Source organism: Musa acuminata, chromosome BXJ3-6 (genome assembly GCF_036884655.1).
Source record: "Musa acuminata AAA Group cultivar baxijiao chromosome BXJ3-6, Cavendish_Baxijiao_AAA, whole genome shotgun sequence".
Lineage (NCBI taxonomy): Eukaryota > Viridiplantae > Streptophyta > Magnoliopsida > Zingiberales > Musaceae > Musa > Musa acuminata.
Genome location: NC_088354.1, coordinates 35,757,867 through 35,783,603, shown reverse-complemented (window position 1 = coordinate 35,783,603; position 25,737 = coordinate 35,757,867). Strand labels below are relative to the sequence as shown.

Sequence of the window (25,737 nt, the reverse complement as noted above, 5' to 3'; positions counted from 1 at the left end):
CATTCATTTCATTGTCTCTTCTTTTGTCTTTGTGTGATTTCCTCTTCATGTCAAATCTTATGAAATGAACAAAAAATTTGTCCTGTTTTCTCAAGAATAGACTTTGGCCTTGTTTGATGAAATTGCTAATTATATATGTTTTGATTTCATATAACTTTCTTTTCCCTGGTTTGACTGACTCACCTAGCATAAGACCTGTTGTCTTATCCACCCACCATTAGGTTGAGTTGGCAGAGTCTGCAATTACAAGTCAAACATTGAAAGATTTTGTCATGGTATATGTTGCAGTGAGCTTTTTATTTTAATAGCCAAGAAATGATCCAGGAATTCACTTCCTCAAAAGTTTTTTTTTGCATCTCATCAGATTGTTCTCAGCACATACCTTTCAGCAGTACTTGATACTATTGTTAAGCCCTTCAACTTCTGATTCTCCTACAAACCTTTTCCTTTTTGTTTTGTTTTGGTTGACACAATTGCTAAAATTCTACCTTTTGGTAGTTGCTAACACAATTGCATCTCATCTTGGTATGGCAAGTTAGACATTCCAAGATGTTGCTGCCTCATTGACCACTCTTCATCTACAACTTGGTGATTTAGTCTGATCATGTTGAAGTTGCAGAAACCAAACAGGACTCTCTCTCTCTCTCTCTCCCTCACTCATGTGGCAATTGGCACCAAAAAGTCATTAAAAGGAAGGTGAAAAAGGACAAGGAGATGTGGGGAAGTTTAGCTGGAAAGTGGCAGGAAAGATGCTGCCCAAATGGCTTCAGTACCTCTCAGCTTCCGTATACCAATTTGCATGTTATCAGAGATCGATGCGTTCATCCATGGAACGGTGGCTCCCAAGCAGCTGCCAACCTGCTTTCCTTCTTCTGCACACTGCTCCTTTCTTCTTTCCATCTCCCAGCAAAAGCTTACAACTTCCTACTTTCTTGATCCTATTTTGGATTTATCCAAAGAAATCCAACTCACCTTTCTTCTTCTTCTTCGGATATAAATGGAGAACAACTGTTCAAAGACCAGTATTTTTCTTAAAAGATTCAAGTACAGATTGTGATTCTGAAGCAGTGCCTACAAGAAGATAGATACAATTCCATAAGAAAGGAATCAAAGAACATGAATAAGGAACCACAAAAGACACACAGATTGTCCAGTGACACTGTACCTATGTGTGTCTCATTGAGTTTGGGCCACTGACTTGGTTGTGCAGTGTATTTGTTTTGTGCTTTTTCTTCTCTTCCCTGTTCCTTGAGCTTTGTGGTATGGAATTCCCACCATTGCCTGTAGAGAAATCCAACCTACAACAAACTGTTAAGACTACAAATTCTTGAGATTGTTCTGGCAGACTACTATTATAATTCTTTAGGGATTTAGTTCCATCAAACAAGGACATAATCTTCTTTAATGGGTGTACCAAAATAAACTGAGAGAACAGTAGAAGAGGGGTTGTAAAGCCAATCAACTTTTTAGTTAATAAAATTTTTCTTTTGTTCATTGCTCTGTTTTTCTTTTCTATATTATCAAAAGTTTAGCTTCTTTCTCCTCTCTTGTTAGTTTATTCATATCCTCAATACCAACTCCTTTTAGGAGACAAGGTCAAATTAATGATTTTGTTCAAAGTTACTTGGGTAAACATTCATATACATGTATGTATATTCTTCAAAGCCAGTAATTTGCATACTTATCCATCTAAATTAAAGTTTTCACATATATTAATATACCTCTCTAACCACTAAAAGCTTGCAAATAAACAAAATCCATTAGCTACTATGAATTGGCTGTTTGTTGAAATTATAATTTACATCAATAATCTTTAAAACTCATTATATACTAAAAGTATTTTTTCTAATTTTAGATATTTTATGTTTTTAAATATATTTCTTTATATCAATCTAGCTAAAGTTAATTACACTCAGAATTGGTCTCTTCAAGATCAAGAAATAACATAAGTAAATTGCTTAAAACAAGTAAAAAAAAGGATAGCATGGTCAAGTTGTGTTCTTTGCTCAAAAAATGGTATTTTGTCAAAACTGGTCTAAGTATTTTGTCATCTCAAGAGATGTGATCCTATTCCGTCCTTTTCCCATATCATCCATTGAACCAGCTTAAGTTTCAACCTTGAAGGGGCAGCCCTTGTTGAACACTTGACTGTAGCAAGTCAACATGTAAGGATTCCAAGACCATTCATCTCTTTGAATTGAGGTCCAATTTGGTGCTTCATCATCTCTTGTGACTTCATTCTTAGCCTTTCAACTCAATTTCCCTCCTGCCTGTGAAGTTGGAAGTTAGACAAAATAATTCATTGACTAATAATTAAGTAACTGTTTGCCATCTTAAAAAAAAACAACTTATCTAGTAACAAAAGGATCCTCTTGTGACAATGAAAAAGAATAAATAAATCCAACTTGATATTGATAGGATTAGAAAAGGATTAGATGATAGCTCAAACACAAAGGGATTAAATTGAATATTTGTGTACCAACAAGCTATAAGATATACAAGAATTTCCTTATTCAATAAGGTTGTGATTCTGCCAACAATGGTTTGCTCTTTCCACAAAAAAAGGGTTTAGCAGACTGGAAGTCATTACAGTATGAAAGAAGAAAACTAATTTAGGAGAAACCTTTATACAACCTTATAGAATACATCCAAGCAAACTCTGAGAAAAGATATATCAAGGTATCTTTTAGACAGAGAAGATGGTCTGTGTCATTTAATTCAGTGTGTAAACAGGATAGATGTCTCAGAATTGTGTTAGCATCATCCTCTGCAATGTCCATATTAAGTCCATGATTGGAAAGAAATAGTAGATTGGTTTCAAAGGATGATCACCATTACTGAATCAGGGACCCTCAAGTCAGATTTGTCTTAGATTATTTCAGAGAATAATTCAGCACAGTCTACAATCATTGTGGCTGCTAGCAATATGGTCCCGAGATCTGTCCATGAGATGAACCTGGACTTAAGGATCAAATCAACAATCATTTTTTCCAAACTCCACTTGGTCTTTTTGTTGTGTTCCAAGCGTTTATCAGTTCATACAGATTGGTAGATGGTAGGCACATGAGACAAGAAATTTACACAGATGTATCAGCTTGTTCTTGTCACTTTTCTGTCTTTGGGTTGCTCATACAATGTGATGGCTTGTCACAGCACATTTTGGTGAAAAAGAACTTGATATCTTGCTGATCCAACATGGTATCAAATGGGACCAACCAATAAAAATATCTAATCCAGGATCTTATCTTCCACCATAGTTTAGTAGTACTCACATTGAACACAATTTTCTGCTTCATTGCTTGCTTGGTAGTGTTGAAGCACATTAGAAGACTTCAAGCAGGAAAACCAAGCAGGATAAGACACATGCAATCCATTAATCTGATAGATCTCCAATAGCTGCAATGACAAAACTGCAATCCATTAATCTGAATTCTGAATTCTGTATCCTAAATTGCTTTCATATCTTGAATGAGGATTTTCACTTTATGGTATCATGCAATCATAACAAGAAAACATTGATAAAAAGAGAAGCAACAGCAAATGACATCTATTGTCAAATTCATTCAGGAGCTTCTCATTATGTTTTGCATCTGATGCAGCAATGGTATGAGACAGAAAAAGGTCATAATCTCATAATGCCTTATTTCTTGCAATGTATTGCTTAAATTCAGAATCATATATGGAAGAAATCATGGCTAGGAATCCCAGCAGGTTATTTTTCACTGGTTCTCTGCCTTCAACTGTGTATCATGAAATGGCACAGTGTGCCAAAATCAGTGCCCAAGACCTACACTAGACAAACAAGGATTGCCAGTAATAGCTCCACACACCCAAAACTTGTTTGTAATGGATTTGGGAATATTGTCATTTATGATTTCCTTCCTCAGATATTTAAATACAGAAAGTATGCCACCCCATGTTAGGTGTCAAAAATTCAATAGCTTAAAATGGACTCATCACAATTAGCTGTGTGGAATTGTTCAGAGAATATTTCTGAAAATTATCATCTAGTTAGCCCCTTGCTAGACAAACACCTTCAACTAAACTGAGAGATCCATTTATCTTACAACATTGTTGCAATGATCTTTCTAAGATAATTGCAACAATGTTTGTAAGTTCATTTAAAGCCTCTAATGTTGTTCTTTTCTTTTTCCTGTTTCTGAATGCCACATAATCATAATCTGGAGTTAGTAATCATCTAATTTCATTTAAATCTCCATTAATCAGGTGAATGATGTTTTAAATTAATTGTCTCTTTAGAATAATAATATTTAGTGGACTCAAATATCAATCGCCCTTATAGCTCAGTGGTAGAGCGTCAGTCTTGTAAACTGAAGGTCCGTAGTTCGATCCTGCGTGAGGGCAATTTGATTGTTATGTTCTCCTATTTTTGTTGCATTCGGAGAACCACAATTATGTTGGTAATTAATCTTTACAAAATCTTTTAGCCATCCCATAATATTCGTGAGTGGATTTAATTTTGACTTTTTTGAGGACCCGATTCTCCGTCCTACGATGCCATACTCGCCGCATCGTCGACCGTCCGATGAAACCGATTAAGATATTTTGCAGGGACACCGCAAACGCCAGCCCGCCACATCCGGATCCCGATGTGGATCCGAATCCGACAGCCGAAGCGCCAGCCCGCCACATTCGAGTCGGTTCCGTCTCCGGATCCGAATCTGACGACCGTCTTCGGCCGTCCGCCTTCTTTGGCGCATTCCGCGCTCCCCCCAGCGGCTCCCTCCGATGGTCGCCCAACACAGGACGAAGAGGAGGAGGAGGAGGAGAGACATGACTTCCATAAAGCGGCTCTTCGCTCACCGCCTCTAATTCCTCGCCACCGCTCAAGTGTCAACCATCTCTGTTCCCTAAGAAGCTCACCTCTGTTTGCTTGCCTTCATCGACCTCCGCGTCCTCCTCCTTTGGACCTTCATCGTTTGTCCCAGGGCGTCCGGGATGGACCCGTCGGAGCTGAGGCGGGTCTTCCAGATGTTCGACCGCGACGGGGACGGCCGCATCACGAAGGCGGAGATGAGCGGCTCGCTCCAGAACCTGGGCATCCACGTCCCGGAGGTGGAGGTCGCGGCGATGATGGAGCGGATCGACGCCAACGGGGACGGGTGCGTCGACATGGAGGAGTTCGGGACGCTCTGCTGCAGCATCATGGACGAGCGGGACGAGGAGGAGGACATGCGCGAGGCGTTCGACGTGTTCGACCGCAACGGGGACGGGTTCATCACCGTGGAGGAGCTGCGGCTGGTGCTCGCCTCGCTCGGCCTCAAGCAAGGCAGGACCGCGGAGGACTGCAGGAAGATGATAAACAAGGTGGACGACGACCGGGATGGGATGGTGGACTTCAAGGAATTTAAGCAGATGATGAAGGGGGGAGGATTCGAAGGCTTGAGTTAGTAGCATTGGCTGCCGTGGACAGAGATGGAGAAGCTCTTTGTTACATAGGGTTGTAGATACTGATCAGGAAAGAATCTTCTTTAAGAAAGAAGACAACAACAAGATCTTGAGCTTTTGGCTTCATGTTGATCTCTTCTTTGCTTGGAAGTGAATCGATTCAATCTGAGTTCCTCACAATCACCAAACTAAAGTGATTCATATAAAATTGCCCAGCTAACAAGAAGTGCCTTCATCTCTAGCATTCAGTTTTGATCCATGGCAGACTGTACTGCCTTCTCAGAAGAACCATGTGCACTAAATGTGACATGAGCTTTTCTTACTAGCAATACAGAAATCATAACATCCTTTTATCATGCAATTGTTCAGATCTCCAGTTGCAGTGAAATCTGCAAACTATAGGGCTCTATGCAATCTCACAGCTTCTACTTGAGCTAATCTTACTAGAAGTGCATGCAGCTGCTTCCAGCATCCAGTGAGAGGCACCATCATGGCATATACAAACAGGTGTAATATATCTGAGCAACACTGAATTGAGTGACACTGTAATGGAATTATCAGGTCCGAAGAGGAAATGAATTGGAGTTAGAATCTCAATCAAGCAAACAAGTCGACACCACTTCCCGGCTCTGGAGAAGATGTTTCCTCAACCTGCAGATGCAGTCACCGATATTAAGATCACACTGTTGTAGTTTATGGTGATCTGTTTGAGTTCACCGGCGCCCATAGATCGGCGCCATTGCTTTGAGCAATTCTGCGTGTGGAGGCCACCGGCACGAGACAGAGGCCACGGCTTCTTAGGCTGTGATGCTCACCATCCTAGATTGCATCTCAAGATATATGAATCAGCATAAACGAATGCCAAGGTAAGGATTATTGTCTCCTGTTCTTGTACTTCCTATGATGAAGAGAGGAGTGATTGATGGAAGAATTAGCTCACCTCCATCTCCCCCGTCACTGTCGTCTGCAGATAAGGAGCGCTCAGCACCTGCCATGGACACAGCTTTATCACCGAGTATGATTGCTGTTGAAGCATTAAGAGAGAGGAGGAGCCAAGGGTGGAACCTGGAGTTGATCATGCAAGAATTTGATGTAGGCAGTGGCCTCGGAAAGAACAGATGCTGTGTCCGACTGCGTTCACCAAAACCTTTTGCTGTTGGCTTTCCAACACAGCAATCTCGAACAGAACAAGAAGTGGAGAAGGTCAAGTTGATGTCTCTCCTACCTTTCCGAAAGGCGAGACCAGCTGTTGCAGCTTCGACACTCGCTCTCCGATCTTGTCCTTCTTCTCCTGGACACCAATCTTGACCTGCTGAGTACAGACATCAATCTCATGGAAAGAGAAGAGGAGAAGAGAAGACCAACCTTGGGAGAGACGGCAGCTTTGAGCCTCTTTTCTCCACTCAAGTTGCCAAGAACAAAGCCATCGTGGCCTCGTCGTTTGTGATCGACCACTTCTGTCATCATCATCATCTTCTTCTTCTTCCTCCTCCTCTTCTATCTGCTCTTCTGGTTTGGAGAACACAGTCCAGTGTTAGTCATGTGTTAGACAGGACAAGTTTCAAAGTCAACGAGATCCATGAGAATGAACTCAAGCTTTGACAAAATGGTCTTGCTGCCTCCTCCAATTCTGTTGCACCTGTCTTCCTGTCTCTCTTCCTCAATTTGTTTATTTGGATCTGCCATTGATGCACTGAACCTTCTCCATTTCCCCACAGGTCTGAAAACTTAGGGAGGGCATAGACCAATAAGACAAGAGCCCATGTTGACTAAAGCTGTACCACCCTCTGTGCTCTACCATTCTAAGCCTCAACCTACTCAAGATTTGGCTCTTGGCACCTCAATTCTGCCACTTCTCCTCATCTGTTTTAATCTCATCTTCTCTGTTGTTGGAGTTCAAATCCATTAGCTAACCTTAAAAATCCATGACTGCAAGCAACAGGAATGGCATTTATGCTACTGTGGAAGTACTATGAAGTGGTCGACCAGTCACTGTCCTCACATCTCATCCTTCCCACCATGCTAACAGCTGACAACTATCTGTCCTAGTTATGAATCCCGAGGTCCACAACTGGTGGTGTGGTTGCTCCTAATCTCGCTCATCAAAGTTGAAGGCTAATAGCTGCAAACAGCTGATGATGAGTTCTGGTTCAAGCTAAAGATCAAGAACAAGACTTACCAGGATCCCAGGAGAAGAGCTGTGTGAAAGCCCAACAAGAAGCAGCTGCAGGAAGAATCAGATCAGATTGAAGACATGGGAGCTCAACACCTTCTGCTGCTGCTTCTATCCATCCAAATCAACCTCGACAGTGAGAGGGAGGAGGAGTGGCAGATATATACAAACAAATTGCTTCATGGAATTCTGTGACAGCTAATATCCAACACAGAGGAGGGCCCTCAGGCTTGATGTCATCCTCTAGATTTGGTCTAACTCTTGCCTCTTCAGACTTTTGTCTCCCACTGGAAATTGATGACAAGGTTCCAAGGTTTTCTTTCAAACATCAGGTTGCAGGGTAGTCTGAGATTTCTGGAGAAGTTTGTCAGGGCTATTTATTGCAGCATCAAATTTGGTTTTTTTGCCTGAGCTTGGATTTCTATAGGTGTTTAACTCACAGTTTAAGGGCTAAACTCCTGTTGGTCTTGCTTGCCTGAGCAATTCATTTTGGATTGAGAGAAAATTTCTAGGTTTATGATGAACAATTAACTATTATGTAGTTAATATGAATGATCAAGATTTATTATGTTGATCTTCACGAAGAAAAATCATATCATTGTACAAGAATAATATTCATAGTATAAGAAGATTTTTCTCTATTGATCTAACCAAATCTCTAGTTTAAATTCCATTGTTCAGTTTCTCTCATAAATTGTCCTATATTTACAATGCTGAAGCACAAACATAGCTATCAAAGTTCTAATAGAAAATTAAAACCCAAGTTGACTATATTATAGTTTCTAATAGGAGTTAATACAAGTAACCTAAAAGTCAGCATTTTGACTATTTCATGCCAATGTTTAAATTCCCAAATATAATTAAGAATATAAATCATCATATTTCATCTACTGACTTAGTCCTCATATAAAGACAATAGTATTCAAAATATTAAGATGGTATCATATCTAAAAGCCTTGTAGTTAGATTGCAACTACTTTGTAGTAGTTGCTAAACCTCATCTTAATAGATTTGGTTGATTTAATTTATAATCTCTTGAGTTTGACTACATGAAGTAGCAAAAAATATTAGTAGGTATCAAAAAATTAAGAAAATATGATGCAAATAATTTTCTATGAATTGGAACATTCAAAGTATAAAAACTTGTATCATAAATTTGTGCCAGTGATAGGGGCACAAAATCCTCACAAGCAAATTTCAACTATTGCTTGATCTCTTCAACTCTGTTTGGAAGACAATTCCTGTTGGTATTGGACCATCTTCTATCACAATGATATAATAAATTTGCCAATCTTAGAGATAATATTGAGGAGAAAACCTACATGAAATTTTGAGTTATTGTACCTCTCTTCCAATCATGATAAACTTCTTCATAATCCAAGCAATGCAATTAGAGAATGAGTTATGATATAATAGTAAGATTATTCCTCTGTGATATGAGTAATTAGGGTTTGAGTAACTCTATTTATTCTAAGAAAAAGTACTCTCCCTTCTGAGACACACTCTGTTTTCCCATTGATTGATGCTACATGATGATGCACTCATGAGTCTAGAATATGTACCAAATATGTTGAAATAATGCTTTGAATAAGCCACCACACCCTCACCATAAAGCTTTGTTTAATATAAGCTGGCATACAGATCTACTAGTGGGTGATGCATCGTTAATAATTATTCTGTGCATGGACAAGATAGATTCTCCTGCATTTTAATACTGATTGCTGATCTCTGCAAAAGGCTCTGATGAACGCAATTTTATTGCCCAGTTTAAGATGAAACAAAACATTTCAGTGTCAAGATGACCACTGATGGGACCTTTTTCCTCTCACAAACTCAAATTTATTTGTTAGGCCTTGATTGCAGTTTTTTCAGATATTTGGAATAGAAAAACATGCAGGTTCTTTTGAGCTCTGATTGAGATATTTGTGAGAGAATGACAACCAGTAGAAAGAAGGAAAAAAAGGAAGCTTCTTCTCTTCTTCCTCCTGTCCTATCCAACCATTGTTAGATTGTCTGGCATTTGGCCAACCAGTATCTGATCTTTTGACAGTCTGATGGCTCTCTGTTCTACCTTCTAAACACAACAAAATGTCAACCTTCCAATCCTCTGTTCTACCTTCATCCTGTTATGATGTCCAATTTGTCAAGCAACACTAAAAGTTTGGCAGTATCTTGGACGGTGACAAGACCATGTTACATGCTTACCTTATGTTTCTTCAGTATTGTATTGATCATCGAGAAAGCTTTATCTGATATGGTGCATGATCCATTGGGGTGAAGGAATTAGCTGTCACTGTGTGTAATTGCAGATCATCGACTTCCTTGATTACCTCTGTAGATGGCTACTTCTCCACAAATCTCTTCCAACCTTGACTTGGTTGTAACCAAGTATACTTATCATCACATTGCCAAACATGCAGCTAACTGAACTTAATCCATTCACAAAATAACATGAACTGATCATGTTCTTTTTCAGCAAATGTAAGTTCTTAGGGTAGGGGTCTAACAGCAAAAGTGGAGAACCTGAACCAGAGAACTCACATCCTTGGTGATGTATCAGAGCACATACACTACTGTCAACATAAAAGCAACTTGAACTCGACACTCTTCTTGCCAGAATTAAGGTCTGTTGTTGCCATGAAAATAGCACCAATCAATCAATGTTGGAGATGTGAGTGGTGTACTCCCTGGAGAAGAAGGCAACAGGACATGGGACCTATCACCTCTGTGAGATTGTCCTGGTTGCAGTGCTGTTTGGTAGCTGGTCAGAGATCAATTTCACGGACATATGACTGCCATTTAATGAGCTGGATTCAGCAGTAAACTTTACATTGGCTTGAGCTGAAGACCCCCCAATAGCCCTGACCAAAGGAAGGAGGCATGTGGTCTTTTGTTGCCAGGGTTGTGAGAGGCTAATTATCAATTATCGATATCTTAGTTTTTAATTTAAAGAAATGAAAGTGAATATCTAACCCCACATCTTTCATTTCATTGATGAAAATATAAAAATAATAAATAAAATGATAATTTCAATGTTTCAATTGATGATGATGGACGACGACGTCGTCCGAAGTCGTAGGTCACTGTTGTGGATGAGGAATTAGAATGATGATGAGAAATGAGGACCACTTGACATCTGCATCGACGTCAATATAGTTGTCGAGCAACTGGCAATTGCGTTAATATTGATGCAGATGCTAAGCAATCCTATCGTGGCTCAATAACTGCGTCAATGTAGATGTAAAACAATTATCATCTTTCGTTGTCGCTCTCCCTCCTCATTTACAATAGCCACCTGTGACTCTCGGTAGCGTCGTCGTTCGCTACCACCGACATCGTTAGTCATCACCAATTAAAATATTAAAATTATATTTTTATTTATTGCTTTCGTACTTTCATCAATAAAACCAATGATATTACGGTAAATAGAATTAGTTATTTTACTTTTATAATTATAAAGATTTTAATATAAATTTTTTAAGTTTAGAGAACAATATGCTAAAGAAATCTAATTATATTGAGTAACCTATAATTAGCTCATTGTGAGCAAGAACAAGATCGAGTTCTATTTAAGGAAGCTTATCTTTGCATTGCTCGAATGGCATTGATGCCCGTAAACCACTAATAGGTGGTACTCTTGTAGCTCAAAACATTCTCCTCGCACTTGCCCTATTTGCATGATGAATATTGAGGAATCAGTCTAAACCTTCGACAACTACATATATGTATACATATATTATAAATATTCTTATAACGTCAATTGGCTATTATTTGTTAATTGAAACTCGAATTGAGATTGATATCATTTAAAAATTAATTACTTAAAAATTATATTGGGGAGTATGTAAAAGAATTCGTTTATTGAAGTTAATTACTTGAGGCTTACGAGAGGATTTGGCTCGGCCGACGCTGTGTATTCTAACTCGGGTTCAGCGAGCGCCTCCAAATTTGTGATCGAACCGGACTGGTTCGGAAGAATCGACCGAGCCGAACCAGCAATCACATAAGTGCCCGTCCCGGTCGATTACTTGATTTCGGCGCGAGCTATCGAAGGGTTTCCTCGTTCCTTTCCACGCCGAGCGCGACGACACGGGATCGTCGAGCGACGGCCGGAGGTGAAAGAGGCCTGGAGATCTGCGCACTGACGGCTACGATCGGTATGTGAATGATTTCCCCTTTTTCTTTATCTTCCTTGTGAGGGTTTATGTTGTTCGATGGTTGCTGGCGAGGCCTTGCTAGCTAGAATCAGTTACTTTTCGAGGACGAGCTGTAATCACCGATGAATTTTTTTTCTCCGTTGACATAAATCAAATTATTACTTTATTTAAATTATTAACTTCCTTGTTTGTATAATATGGTTAAAGAAATGATTAAAATTTATTTCCTTAATCACGTGGAAGAATTTTTTCAATTAATTAAATTATCAATTGATTTATTTCCTAATGAGTGACGTAATTTTTAGAAAGTAAATAGTTCAAATTTTTTTTTTTTGTGTGAACCATAAGAAATAAACATTATAATTCCATCTTTGTGTATGAAAGCAAAATAAAAATAAAAATAAAAATAAATTATTTCTTGTCTTTGGTGGAGAGCTAATCTTCTCCTATATAAAGAGGCTCTCCCTCCCTTATTCCTCATGCTCGAGAGGACACTCCAAGGTGAGGATCTTCGAGGAAGGGTAGGATGCTCTATTTTTTTCTTATTATATTTTATTTATATTTTAAAATATTTGATATTAGAATTGTTATAATTTATATGATACCTAATAATATTTTAATTTTAAAATTTTATGATTAATAAATAATGATAATTAAATTGTGATGTTAGAATGATTAGTTAATTTAATAATAGTTCTAAGACATTTATTTAGATGTATTTATGTTTCAAGGAATTATGTGTGAATTTTTATGATTTAATTAGTTTAAATTTTGAATCATGAATTTTACTTAGTTACTTAATGAAAAAGAATAAATTTGAGGTTATCTGTTATTTTGTAATATATTAAAGTACTTCTGAAAATATTAAAATCTAATTTAATAAGAAGGATAAAATTAGGGTCTAACCATAGTTTAGTTAATTGGCCAGACCAACCCATGTGGTCAGGCATAATCTAACCCATGTGGCTATGTATGGTCCAACCCATGTTGTTAGACATGACTAGGTACAGCTCAGCTAATGTGGCCAAGCATGATCTAGCCCATGTGTCTAGGTATATTTCAGCCCATGTTGTTAGGCATGGCTCAACCTTTGTGGGCTAGACATGACTCAACCCATGTAGGCTAAGCATGACTTAGCCCATATGACGAGGTACGATGCAACCCATATAGCCAAGTATGATTTAACTCATGTGACTGAGCACGGTCAAGCTCATATAACCAGGCACGACCCAACCCATGTGGCTAGGCATGACCCAACCCGCGAGCCAAGCGTGGCCCAGTTTAGTGGTAAGGCTTAGTCCAACTTGTGAGTAAGGCTCAACTCAGCTTGTAAAGTTAAGCCTGCTTAGTTATACGATTGTCGCTAGATACATCGTCGCCTCTCTTTCCAGCCCATTGTACCTCTGCCTAGCCTGCTACTTGGGACAGGCATGTACGGTGCGCGTGACCCGTTCAAGGCTCAAGTGGGTCGGTTCGGTTTGGGCTAGCACAATGGAACATAGTCCAATTTCTTTTCTCTATATTAGTTTGTGCTCATTAGTTGACTGAATCAAGCAGGTTTGATCGATTTAGGGTGATCCCACACCAACTCGACCGATTCAAGCCTACTTGATCTAATTGAAATCAATCAAATCTAAATTAGACCAGTCTAGAGTGATTCCAGACCGATTCTATAAAGATTTAAGGTTGGTTCCGTTAGGTCCTAATTGAATTGAGTTTGGTTTAAGTCAAGTCAATTAGGCTATTCCAATTAGGGTTTTGGTTGATTGAGGATTATTAAGATATTAATGTCTCTTATCTTTATGATTTGATTAACTTAAAAGTTTTATCTGAAAGAGTCATTTGGAAATGATTATTAATTTTTTCTTATTTTTTAGATTAAATTGATGATATTGATGTGATGTTTACCATGTAGTATATGTGACTATACCGAGTCATCCACATTGAAAGTGCAACCTATGAAAGGAGATACGGGTCCATCACAGTGTGGGGCTGTCAATGGACATAGTTTAGTAGATCATACATCAAGCTTGGTCTCTCATAATATTTTATCATATTACTTTTTGGATACATGCATGGATGAATGGATTAGTGTAAATGAATGAACATGATTGTTTATATATCCTCGTTGAGAGCAAGTAGGGCGATTCCCTTCCGGGATTAACGGGCCATCAGACGTAATGATTAGATAGTTTCTCTATTCGTTGTTGGGAGCAACGTGTCTCCACATGAGCGGGTGAGGGATACCACTTCATCCGTTATTGGAAGTGCGATATGGGTTCTCTTCAGTCGCTATTGGGAGGAATCCATCCCATAAAGTATGCATCTCCATTCGTTGTTGGAAGGGTGCACCATTAGTGTGATGTGTGCCTTTGTTATTTGACTGTTATGAATGTCATCGAGATGAGTTGCATGTGACTAATGCATGACTTTGTTTATTGCATAAGAATTATCATTGTTTTTCTGATATATGAGTTTTATAATGAATTGATATGTTATCATTTCATATTAAATTGTTGACATTTGTATATATTGCACGAATGTATTTATTATTTTTATGGATTTTTAGAGGTTCTTATCAGTATGTGTGGTTGTTGATGTATTTTTATCCTATATTTATTTTCAGAGTAACTTACTACTTTGTAATAGATCTAGGGCTTCGGTGGAGAAGACTTTTTCGTCACTTGTGGCCCTACTAAGAAGATGTGATGTTTTTGCACTTAAAAAATATTTAGTGTTGTAGAGACAAGGATTTGAATTCAAAGATATAAAAAAGTCTTCTATAAATTATGAATAATAAAATGATGGGTTTTTTTTTATTTGGGATGTAACAAGAGCTGTGTTTGGGATGCAAACAGATCTAATCTATTCATATTGGTGCATGCCTATGTTGTTGTCTTCATAGATTACTTCACCAATCAAGATCATACATGGATGGTCCATGTTTAGTGTTTATTGGATTAGTCAATTGTGTAGTAAACAGTGAAATAATCATCAACATGTTTCAATGGTTTAATTTCATAATCGTGTTCATGTTTCATTTCTCGCAGATGATTCTTGATGGTTATTTTAAATCTTAAATATAAATTATCTAAATGATGTAGACTACTTTCCGTGTTATTGGCACAGGACATGCTAGGAAAAGTTAATGCTTGTCAGCAACAGTAAAATGTGCTGGAATACAACTCTTAACCATCCTATACATGTCTCTTTATAATGTTTTGTAAACTGTAAACATGTGTAAAAGATGTAGACTCATGGTTTAAGTGGCATATACCAAGATGTTTATTGTGTGTTTGTGGGAGATGTTGCAGTAAAATGGAGACAGACAGCTTTTGTTATTCAAGACCATACATAGGGATAAAGTCATAATTTTGGCTAGAACTGACATTAGTCATGTTGGTGAAGCGTAATACATGTCTTAAGATTGATTTGTTTTCAATAAACTGTAAAAGTTCCAACCAGGGAACATGGTCTGGATTACAAGTTGGTCTTAAGATTGATATGTTTTGGATAAATTCGTAGGCTTCAACCCTGGCCACATGGCCTAATTACTTGTATTGTTAGTCAGATTGAAATAGAGATGTAATCTTACAGGAGGTTGTTAAATTGCAAGGAGAAATAAATAGGAAATAAGAAATCCCTACTTAAAAAGCCTAAATGTGGACATATCCAATAAGGATTTCTAAATCCATTTGATATCTTTATCACCAATGGAATTTGGTATTTTGTAGATTTTTCTGTATATGTTTGGTAGCTTGTCATCAAATCATTATGGTCTCATAACTTTATGCAGAATAGGTACTGCTTTTCTGATCAAGTTTGCAAGATACCAGAACTGCTTAAAGCTGAAGACTGACTTCTTTTTAAAACCCTTTGAAGTTTACACTAGAATAAGGGTCCAATGTCTTCTCTTGTTCAATCACCAACATTGGAGATACTAGGTACACTTTTGTAGCTTTTGTATAATTTTCTCCTATGCTTGTGTTACTAATTCTTTGTCCATGTTATTCTTTTTATTACTTAAGCACGAGAACCAGAAGTGTTCTCCATCTGGAAAGGACCTCCATTCAGCAATGGCCAGCCGCTTGTCAAACTTGAGAAAGTTCCTTGTACCGCTGCAAGGTTCAGTGAAAATGGATATAGGCTTATGGTGACCAAAAGCAATACTGTCATCAGTGTTCTAGATTGTTGCAGCTCCACTGAGATCAGATCCTTTGACATACCCTCCCTTCTTGCTGCCACTTTGTCTCCATGTGGGACCTATCTCCAAACATTCCATAAAGCCACTACACCACAGGATAAAAATGTTGTGCTGTGGGAAGTACAGACTGGTGCAGCTGTTTATCAGCATTTCCAGAAAAATATGTCTAAGACCACATGGTTTGCATTTGTGACTTTTCCCCCTCTGTATAGGGTGTAATACGTGAAATGCTGCTTATTTAATGTTGGTTAAATTCTCAGGCCATCGATTATATTCACCTCCGACGAATCTGTTGCCTGTCGAATGGCAACAAATGAGATACAGTTTTTTGACTCGAAGGATTTCTCTAAAGGAATTATTCATAGATTAAGACTACCTGGTATTGCTGCAATTGAGCTGTCAAAGGCTCCTGGGCATTACATTGCAGCATTTGTACCGGAATCAAAGGTTCTTAATCCTAATCTATCTAGTAAAATATTTTGGCAAAAAGTTCATTCTGAAAACATTTGTCTTCTTGCTCAGGGTATTCCTGCCAGTGCTCAGATCTTTTCTTGTAGTAAGGATGCGCAAACTCAGCCAATTGCGAGGCGGAGTTTCTTTCGTTGTTCCACAGTGGCATTGCATTGGAACAAGATTTCATCTGGAGTTCTAGTAGTTGCTCAATCTGATGTTGATAAAAGCAACCAGAGTTACTACGGTGAATCAAAATTGAACTATTTAACAACTGATGGAAGTCACGAGGGACTTGTTCCTCTTCGTAAGTCTTTATTGTTAAGTCTCTCATTCTTATAATCCCTGGTAATAGCAAAGTCAACTGGCTTGATTGCTGCAAGAAAATGACAGGAAAAGAGGGACCCGTGCATGATGTTCAGTGGTCTTATTCAGGCTTAGAGTTTGCTGTTGTTTATGGATGTATCCTTCTTGTCTTTCTTGTTTTCCTACTTCTTTCTGCATTTCAATTGTTGATGGCTTGTCTAGCTTCTGTTTGATCCTTCACTTGTCTCAGTCATGCCTGCAAGAGCAACAATATTTGACAGGAAATGCAATCCACTACTCGAGCTTGGTCAAGGTTCTTACAACACAATTAGATTCAACCCAAAAGGAAGACGTATCCTTCAGTTATTAATCTGGTAACTTGTTAATGTTGATACAAGGCGCTCTGTATGTATTATTTACTGGGCAGTTCACTAAGTGAGATGCCTTGTGCATCAGCTCATTCTTGTTTCCTTAACTTCTTTTTTGTTTCAGTTATATGTTTGGCTGGCTTTGGCAATTTGCCTGGTGACATGGTATGTTTTAGGGATGGTAAATGCATTTATTCTGTTTGTTTGTTTCATGACACTAGTTAATTGCTCTTTCATTTTCAATTTATGTTCATCATGGTATGCTTGATCCATAGCCACCCCAAAACGTTTAGGCTTGTAAGTTATGCTTGATTACTTCATTCACAAAGTGTTGTTTTCCCTTGGTAACTTTCTTTCAGCAGTTTTGTCCTCCCTTTATGGAATTCACAATAATTCCACCCTTTATTGTTTTGAAATGTCTGATATGTAGCATATAAATTTTAACTTAGCATTTACGTATGTGACGGATGCTGCTTGGACCAGCGGGAGTCTACACCTAATAGTCCTTTAATAAGGCATATATCTGCGTTGATGTAAGGTGTTGCTACAATGGATTCTCAGAAGTCATCCTCAACCTGGCATAAGTATCCCATGTTGAGAAATAAATCTAATTGTCTGATGGTGGCAATAATCCCTGCTAGTGCCTTGAGTGAAAATGCCTTCATTGGACCACAGAATAATTACTGGAATAGTTGAAATTGCTTTCCTGCTTGGAAGATTCATCATGTATACAAAATGAAACTATATAATAGAAGGAAAAAAAGCAAGGAGGGCTGGAAAAGTGTGATGACATCAGCACATTCCTTCTGCTTGTGGGAAATCGATGGCCACACTTCTGAGGCATTTGAAGAGTTGGATGAGATTTTTTTGGCATTTTCTGTTCCACTGTCATGTTTTCTCATTTTACCATGATTGTTGGGTCCATGTCTCTAGCTGAAGTATTAGGAATTAGAACTACAAGATGCTACTTCAATTTGAGAAGAGAAGCTTCCAGAAAGAGATTTAGGGAAATATAGGGCAAGAAAGAGGGGGAGCAAAAGTTATTGTTGCATTAGAATGAAAACATAGTCCAACAAGCTACCACGGAGGCTCAAAATGTCGTCTCTATTGTTTATGATCAAAACCCTAAACAGTATTTAATAAATAATAAAAGAGTAACCTACCTTTAGGAATGCTGCTCTACTGGCCCTTTGTTGGTTTGACCATGGTTTCTCCATATGGGATTTCTCCTTCTGTCAGTTCCCTATCTGATCTGAGTAAAGGGTGTTTTTGAACCATTTCCTTTGGTCAGGAAGTGACTCTTTATATTCCCTAGATGCTGATCGTTGGGGCTATCCTAGCCCTTCTGGACCAGTTCATTTGGCCCATGCTATATACCCATGCGAGCTTAGCTGGTTGGTGACAGATGATGTAATCCAGCTGTGCATCGCAACACTGATATGATCTCATTGATGCTGAATTATAATTGAGGATTAGATAGCAATCGTGATTATTATTGTGACGAGGCTATTGAGGATTGTAGTTAACAGAAACTTGTAGGTTAGAATCTTATAGTTATGACAAGTAAACAGTAGAGAAATGTTGAAATTTAATAAATGAGGATTAAGAGAATTAGTTGAGAGATTGGGTGGATTCTAAGTTCCTATTTATGGAATCAAACACTTCATCCTAGAAATACTGCTGACTCAGCTTTCCAAAGCAAACACTTTATCCTAGACGACAGATAAGCTTTCCTTGCTCATAGCCGCTTCACCTTACGAGGTTAACACAGTTCTTATCAAGGTATGCAATTTCAAATAATATCGTCGGGTACGGGCGGTACGTACCGGTCCATCAGCTTACTGGTACATGGACCACCCGTTACCGGACGGAACGAAATATATATATATATATATATATATATATATTAATATATAAAAATATTTATATATAAATATTTTATAAAAGGCGACGTCGTCGAGGTGACGCGACGTCGCCTTATATATATATATAAACGAGGTGACGTCGTGTCGCCTCGGCTACGTCGCCCCGCATGGGAGAAGGAAAAGGCGACGTCGCCTTTTATAAAAAAAAAATATATATATATATATAAATATATATAATATTATATATATAAACGAGACGATGTCACCCCACCTGGGAGAAGAGAGAGGCGACGTATATATATATACCGAGCGGTATACCGAACGGTATACCGCTTGGTATACAGTTTCGTACCATATCGAGCGAACGTCGAAACTCCGATACGGTACGAAATTGCATACTTTGGTTCTTATCACTTCAGCATGAACTGATATATCTATCTTCTAATGTACTTTTGTTCAGTCATTGTTCATTTTCTTTCCTTTTCCATAGGCATTTTGGGACTATACAGAAAAGAAGTTGCTTGGAACAACAAAAGCAGAATGGTCAGTGACCAGTGAATGGTCTCCTGATGGACAGTATTTCATGACTGCCACAACAGCACCAAGACTACAGATAGACAATGGGTATTTTCAAACTTTCACTTATTTCTTGTTTTCACTATACCCTTGTGGTTAATGCTCAATTTTCTCTTTTAAGGATAAAAATCTTCCGATATGATGGGTCCCTTTATTTTAAAAAGATGTTCAGTAAGTTGTATCAGGTATCTGATCATCTTTCTTTAGCATGCCAATTTATATTTAAATCCCATAGAATTGCCATACCTAAAATTAGTTGATGAACTATTCATAATGGCCCACTCTATTGATGCAGGCCGACTGGAAGCCAGAGGCACCTGAACGGTTTGATGATATAAATGAGCTTGTCAAGTCTGTTGAAACTTTGAAGATTGATAATAATGAAAAGAAAGGTTGCATTTTTCACAAGTGCTACGTTGACAACATAATCATTCTACTTGGCTCAGTTTGGTTATATTGATTGTTTCAGTTCAAGTTCCAAAATCATCATCAGAGACAAGAAGCAACATTCAAGCTAGCAGTGTGCAAAAACCAGCTGCATACCGCCCACCCCATGCTAAAAATGCTGCTTCAGTGAAGGCAGAGGTATTTATGTTTCTCATGCTCTTGTTCAAGTTAATATGTTTGTATCATAATTTTACAATCAAGTTGTGGAGATTACTGGTCTTGACTGGTTATAACTCTCAAATATAGTTTCTTCAGTTCTGTATTGATCATTCCTATTTGTGGATGGCAGCAATCCTTAGTTTTACATACAACAGATGGATTACATTGTATTTATGTTAGCAGTGATGGAATCATGGAACCATCAGAATCATAGGTTATCAGCTAATAACATAGTCAATGAAACAGGTAGGAAAACTTATTGCATAAGATGAAAACTTTTAAGTGTGAACTATTCTTTGACACTCTTGACTAATGATATCCTAAAGCCTAGAGGCAGAATCCTGAATCTCTTTTATTTATTCATTTGCATACAAAACCAACAAAAAAGTGTCTTTTAATTTATATCCTTGCAACTTACTATGTGCATATCGCATCTATAGCTCTCTTAAACAACTTCTCCTGTTTTTTGGTGCATACACTTTATTCTGCTAGTGCCCATGAATTAACTAGAGTCGAGGTTCGTGCATTGGGTTCACCCCATAACATTGTTATTAGCTAATGAGACAAATAACTCAAATACTTCCAATATTGACCTAGCCTGCCATGGAAGAATGGATCTTGTACAAACATCTTTTGGACACTGAAGCATAGCTAGATGATGGTTTCGAGATCAGGCTCATATTTACTCTTGCTTGTATAACACCAAAAGGGAGACAAACACTTTTGTTCCATCCTTGGATGTCTTAGAAAGATATCTTTGTCAAATGAACTGAAAAATATGGTATTAAAAAAGAGGTTTAGAGGAACATTTTGCATTCTATGACTCTGGGTACACATGCTAACTATAGAAGGCTATATACGCCAGACGTTTTCCTCTTTTTTTTTTTTGCTTATATCTTCTTTCTTTCTTTTCTTTTTATTTCTCGGTGTATGGTGTATTATGCTGTAACCAGACTATGTTTAGTTGTAATAATAGTTAGATGGTTTACCCAAAGGACATTTGTACTTATCACAATTGTAACTATAGAAGGCTATATATGCCAGGTGTCTTCCTCTTCTTTTTTTTTTTTTGCTTATATCTTATTTCTTTCTTTCTTTTCTTTTCATTTCTCAGCGTATGGTGTATTATGCTGTAACTAGACTATGTTTAGTTGTAATAATAGTTGGATGGTTTACCCAAAGGACATTTGTACTTATCACAATTGTCAAATTATCTAGACCTACACAATGTGCCTGTCCTATAGTCCAAGTGACTAGGCACACAGGTGGTAACATAGATACAAATTTTAAGATAACTCATTTCATCCTTTTTTTTTTTTTTTTTGTACATATATAATGTTATAGTTATCTCATATATGCTATCATTGGAAAATTAACATGTTAACACACTTTGTTTTCTAGTCTAATGATGTTAAGATATTCAAGAATACTTAAAAACTATATTACATTTTGCATAAACAATTGGAATAAGGAATTTGAAAATTTAAAGTCTATACATATTATCTCAAATTAAACAATTTATAAGTGAAAGTATTGTATGTACTAACGTATGGCGATCCAGGGGAGCATATTAAGGTGATTTACCAGTGACAACGTTGATACTGTTGGGCACTGTGACAACACTGATAATGTTGGCATTGGCATTATTTTTTGTTTTCTTGGCAAAAGATTGCAATGACAACAAAATTGAATCACAAGTCTGTTGTTCACTATGATGGTGAAAACATTTGCCCTATTCTCCTGATTTTTGAATTGATATATTATGAGAATTATGTTCTATCACTATGGTGTTTCTTTCTTGTACCATAGGCACCTGTGCTTTTCTTTACTTGAAAATTTCTTGTACCAAGGTTAAATTATTGTGCCAATACTAGTACTAGAGAATGGTTAAGTGTGAGGTGTTCCGTAACTACGATGTTTGTTTCTTGTACCATAAGCAATCGTGCTTTTCCATTACTTAAAACAATCAAATATTCGCCCCTAGTCAAATTCTTGTGCAAATTCTAGTAATAGAGAATGGTAAAGCGTGAGGTGTTCTTTCAACAATTCATATGTTAAAATTTTTTTAATAGAATGCCAATATGGGGTGTCTATGGTCTCCATTCAATCTCAAATAGAATGCCATGCTGGTGAAACTATGATCATTCTTCTGAATCATTTTTATTATATTTGGTAATGACCAACAGTTTGCTCATTGTTTAGATTTTCCCACATAATTCCAGTGTTGTACTAATGCTGGTAGTTTTCCTGGTCTGACATTAGAGTTCCTGTTCATTCTTAAAATCAGTTTCAGCTACATTCACCACATGGTTGTGTCTTCTGTCACCCCTGGAATTTAAGAGAACACGACTGTCTTCCTAGGATCTTTGTTATACATTCCTAAATATCAAACTGGGTTATTTAGTGTGTCAGTATTGGCAAAATTCCTGTTAATACATTTGAACTTATGAATATGAAATTATTATTCTGGTTCAGTGCTTGGAATCACTTGATCACATTGCATCTGCATGAAATTAGTTGATAGATTCTTCGACATCTATTTCTCTAATTTATTGAATTTCTTAGACTAGAATATCTGTAGCTGTCAAATTTGATTATGGCCTCTCTTTTGCTTTGTTCACCATTGTATTATTGGTTGCTGTTGATAACATTCTGTTTATAAGAAAAATAATTTTTAGTTGGTTTCTGTAATAACTTTCAGTGCTACTGCAAAATGTTTTTACTCTCAAATAACTAGTGGAACTAGTAAGCAGTTCATGAGCAAAATCTGTAGTTGTGGCATATAAAAAGAGAGGTAATGATCTCCACTTTGGTTAATTGAAGTTCAGTTAGTGAAAGTAACCACGGTGTCTTTACTATTTAGCTTTTTTCCAAATGCTTGTCACTTGTCAGGTGGTGCGATATCGTGTGCAAATTTTTTCTTCATTTGCATTATTTAGTACATAACAAAAGTTAGTATAGTTTGTACCTCGAGCCGCTTAAATATATGGCTGTAAGATCATATCTTGAAGAATGTATATTAGTATATTAGGCCCACTATTGCATATTATTCAATATTGCATATTATTCAATGATGGGAGATGTTTAATGGTACTTTCCTCTTTTAACTGGCAGCTTTTCGGAGGAACGGCCCCTTCAGAGTAAGTTCCTCTGTCATCATCGTCGTTCTCTCTTTGGTTAAGTTTTCATTTCAACCTCCTTCCTATCATACTGGACTAATCACCATGCCGTCTGTATATTCAGGGAGATGAGCAAAAATGCATTGCGAAACAAAAAGCGCCGTGAGAAGCAGAAAGAGAAAAAGGCCGCAGAAGCATCAGCTGCTGCCAGTAGCAGCTGATCTTGGTTTTGCTATTTCTGTTGCTGCGCCCCAACCTGCGGACATTTGCCTCGGTCGAATCTGAGCTCCAAGAAGGTTATTACGGAATGGCAATAATCATCCAATTGGCGAGTGTGGTTGTGACCACTAAATTTTCTGTTAGTTATTATTAAAAACATGGATTTCTTAAATAATTTCATTTCGGAAGAGGAATAGTGTCACATTATGAAGTTTTTATCATTCTTGACCCTCTGTAATTGGAGCTCTTTTTAGTTCATACGCCAACAATATATTTGTGAACCATTAAATATCACCAGGAAACATTTCATATGCTGTGAGTTAAATGAACGATGACCTATGGAAAATTTATATATACATACGAGATGAATATATATATATATATATATATATATATATATATATATATATATATATTTATTGGTGATATCTTCATTGTATTTTGATATTTATGAGATGAATATCTCTTATGACACTCGCATGGCAACATTATGGCATGTTCTTTTAGGGTATTTGTCTTCGTATTTTTTTGTCTCGTGCAAAGGTTTTCTGACCTTAATTTTATATTTATCTTAGTTCCTCCATCAAATTTTCATTGAGATAAAGTGCATGTATCTCGAAGCTCCCTTTTAACTTTAGCATCATACAAGATGAGTCCGTTCCATTAGAACGAGAGACCTATGGAATAAAATAAAATTGTTTGTTTTTGCAAGAGTTCCTTCACGTGGCTTGGGCACTTCATAAGTTTCACCCAAATTTCTCCGCTTCTCAGTTTGTATTGAGTTAATGGTGACCCTTACGTCTATTATTTCACGAGTTAGCTCTTTATTAAGTTTGATCTCCACATCGACTTTAAGTGTTTTTATGTGGTGTTGTTTTGAGTTAGTTCTCCACTTGATCTCGTAATGCATCCACCAACATATTACCTCATGTTAGATCATGCATCAACTCCTCGTTGCTCGCTCGGTTCGTTAAGCTTTATGAAATTATTATCTTGAAGTACCCATCCTCAACATATGCGACCTATTGCACATGATTCTCTCTTTAGAGAATCGAGACTTATCCTTTCTAGATATCTATCTTGTTGGAGCAATTTTTTTCTTCACATCCTTCCCTTTGGAAGTTCCGGAGATCACCATCCCCTTATACTACTCCTTTTTGCTAAATAAACTATGCACGGTATTGTCCCTATGAACACACTTGCTACATTATGAATTCGCTAATATAACTGCCACTATACCCTTCAAGGCTTAATAATATGTTGAATTTGTTATACAATTCAGCTTTCTACGAATGTGTCCTTCCCATGTCGAAGATAAAGTTTCAATACTCCATAGCGTCAATTTTCGATCGCCTTGAGATGGCCACGGATAGTCTATCATCCACATACAAGCCCTTGCATGAGCACCAAATTCTTCGAGTTAGTAATTCTCCTCATTTCAATGAGATTCACACAACTCTTTTGGTCGTCGAGCAACTCATCCCTCCTTGCATAGTCTCATCATTTGTCAAGTACCTCACTTACCTTGAGCACCGTTAAGTTATGTTGTCGATGTCAAGTCATAGCTCAAACTTAGCTATCCTAACTTTTGTGCGCTATATGTCCTTCCTAGTTATCTTATCCTTATGGTGCCTCTCGCATGAATGATTAGTTATTCCTCTAAATACCAATCTTGGATGCCTGCTCCTTTAAGTGATTCCTTTCCTTATATTTTAACGCTTGTTTCATTCAAACATTCACGCGCGCTAGCTGCCCTCAATACAACCCCGCTAGATCCCCCACGCTTGCATACCAAGTGTTTTTAAGTGTGCGTGTCCTACTCTGATACCATCTATCACGAACTTAGTTGGTTTTGCTTAAGTCATACGACACCCTTGTGTGTCCGTTCACAAAAGAATTACTTCCCAAAACTTTTTATGATCTCATACGACTTGTAAAAAAAAAAAAAGGGATGAGTTAAAGGAAACATTTAAATTGGGATTCAATAAGCAACTATTTTAGCAAACACTTAAAAGATAGTGCAATTACAATCATAGATTTCGTAAACTCTAAACGGTCGCGTAACAAAGGCTCCAAGGTGGTTTGTCACGATAAAAAATCCTCACAAGTGCTCACATAGTATTACTACAACGAACTAGCTCTATACACTACCTTAAGAGCTCATCCAACTATGTACCACTCGAGTAGCTCTTGAGTATTGTACTGGATGACACTCCATACCACTTTATAGAGTTTAAAAATATCCAAAATGGCTACATGGATAACTTGTTTACCAAAACGAGACT

General features: G+C 37.5%; 3 protein-coding genes and 1 non-coding gene across 7 annotated transcripts; 3 read left to right on the top strand and 1 right to left on the bottom strand.

Annotated features, from left to right (window-relative positions):
- Positions 1–4,293: 4,293 nt before the first annotated feature.
- TRNAT-UGU (transfer RNA threonine (anticodon UGU)) lies at positions 4,294–4,365 on the top strand. The gene has a single exon. It is a non-coding gene; the product is annotated as a tRNA-Thr (tRNA).
- On the top strand, positions 4,310–5,560 carry LOC135641556 (calmodulin-like protein 3). The gene has a single exon (XM_065156990.1). The coding sequence runs from the start codon at positions 4,960–4,962 to the stop codon at positions 5,410–5,412; it is 453 nt and encodes a 150-aa protein (XP_065013062.1). The 5' UTR covers positions 4,310–4,959; the 3' UTR covers positions 5,413–5,560.
- Positions 5,561–5,900: 340 nt separating this feature from the next.
- Positions 5,901–7,930, bottom strand: LOC135641557 (transcription factor bHLH153-like). Of its 3 annotated transcripts, none has more exons than XM_065156991.1 (6): positions 7,589–7,930; positions 6,775–7,531; positions 6,635–6,718; positions 6,475–6,540; positions 6,350–6,397; positions 5,901–6,228 (listed from the first exon to the last, which is right to left on the bottom strand). In XM_065156991.1, the coding sequence occupies exons 2-6, from the start codon at positions 6,880–6,882 to the stop codon at positions 6,103–6,105; spliced, it is 432 nt and encodes a 143-aa protein (XP_065013063.1). In that variant the 5' UTR covers positions 6,883–7,531; positions 7,589–7,930; the 3' UTR covers positions 5,901–6,102. The 3 variants fall into 3 exon arrangements, with proteins under 3 accessions (XP_065013063.1, XP_065013064.1, XP_065013065.1); XM_065156992.1 differs by having other exon boundaries at positions 6,775–6,918; positions 7,589–7,929; XM_065156993.1 differs by having other exon boundaries at positions 6,635–6,700; positions 6,775–7,888.
- Positions 7,931–11,612: 3,682 nt separating this feature from the next.
- LOC103989349 (uncharacterized) lies at positions 11,613–23,763 on the top strand. 2 transcript variants are annotated; one of them, XM_009408163.3, is made up of 14 exons: positions 11,613–11,739; positions 15,536–15,683; positions 15,768–16,122; positions 16,204–16,390; positions 16,466–16,700; positions 16,787–16,855; positions 16,950–17,051; positions 17,192–17,232; positions 19,423–19,556; positions 19,630–19,693; positions 19,804–19,900; positions 19,978–20,093; positions 23,229–23,254; positions 23,358–23,763. In XM_009408163.3, the coding sequence occupies exons 2-14, from the start codon at positions 15,644–15,646 to the stop codon at positions 23,452–23,454; spliced, it is 1,563 nt and encodes a 520-aa protein (XP_009406438.2). In that variant the 5' UTR covers positions 11,613–11,739; positions 15,536–15,643; the 3' UTR covers positions 23,455–23,763. The 2 variants fall into 2 exon arrangements, with proteins under 2 accessions (XP_009406438.2, XP_009406439.2); XM_009408164.3 differs by having other exon boundaries at positions 11,619–11,739; positions 15,541–15,683.
- The last annotated feature ends 1,974 nt before the right edge of the window (positions 23,764–25,737 follow it).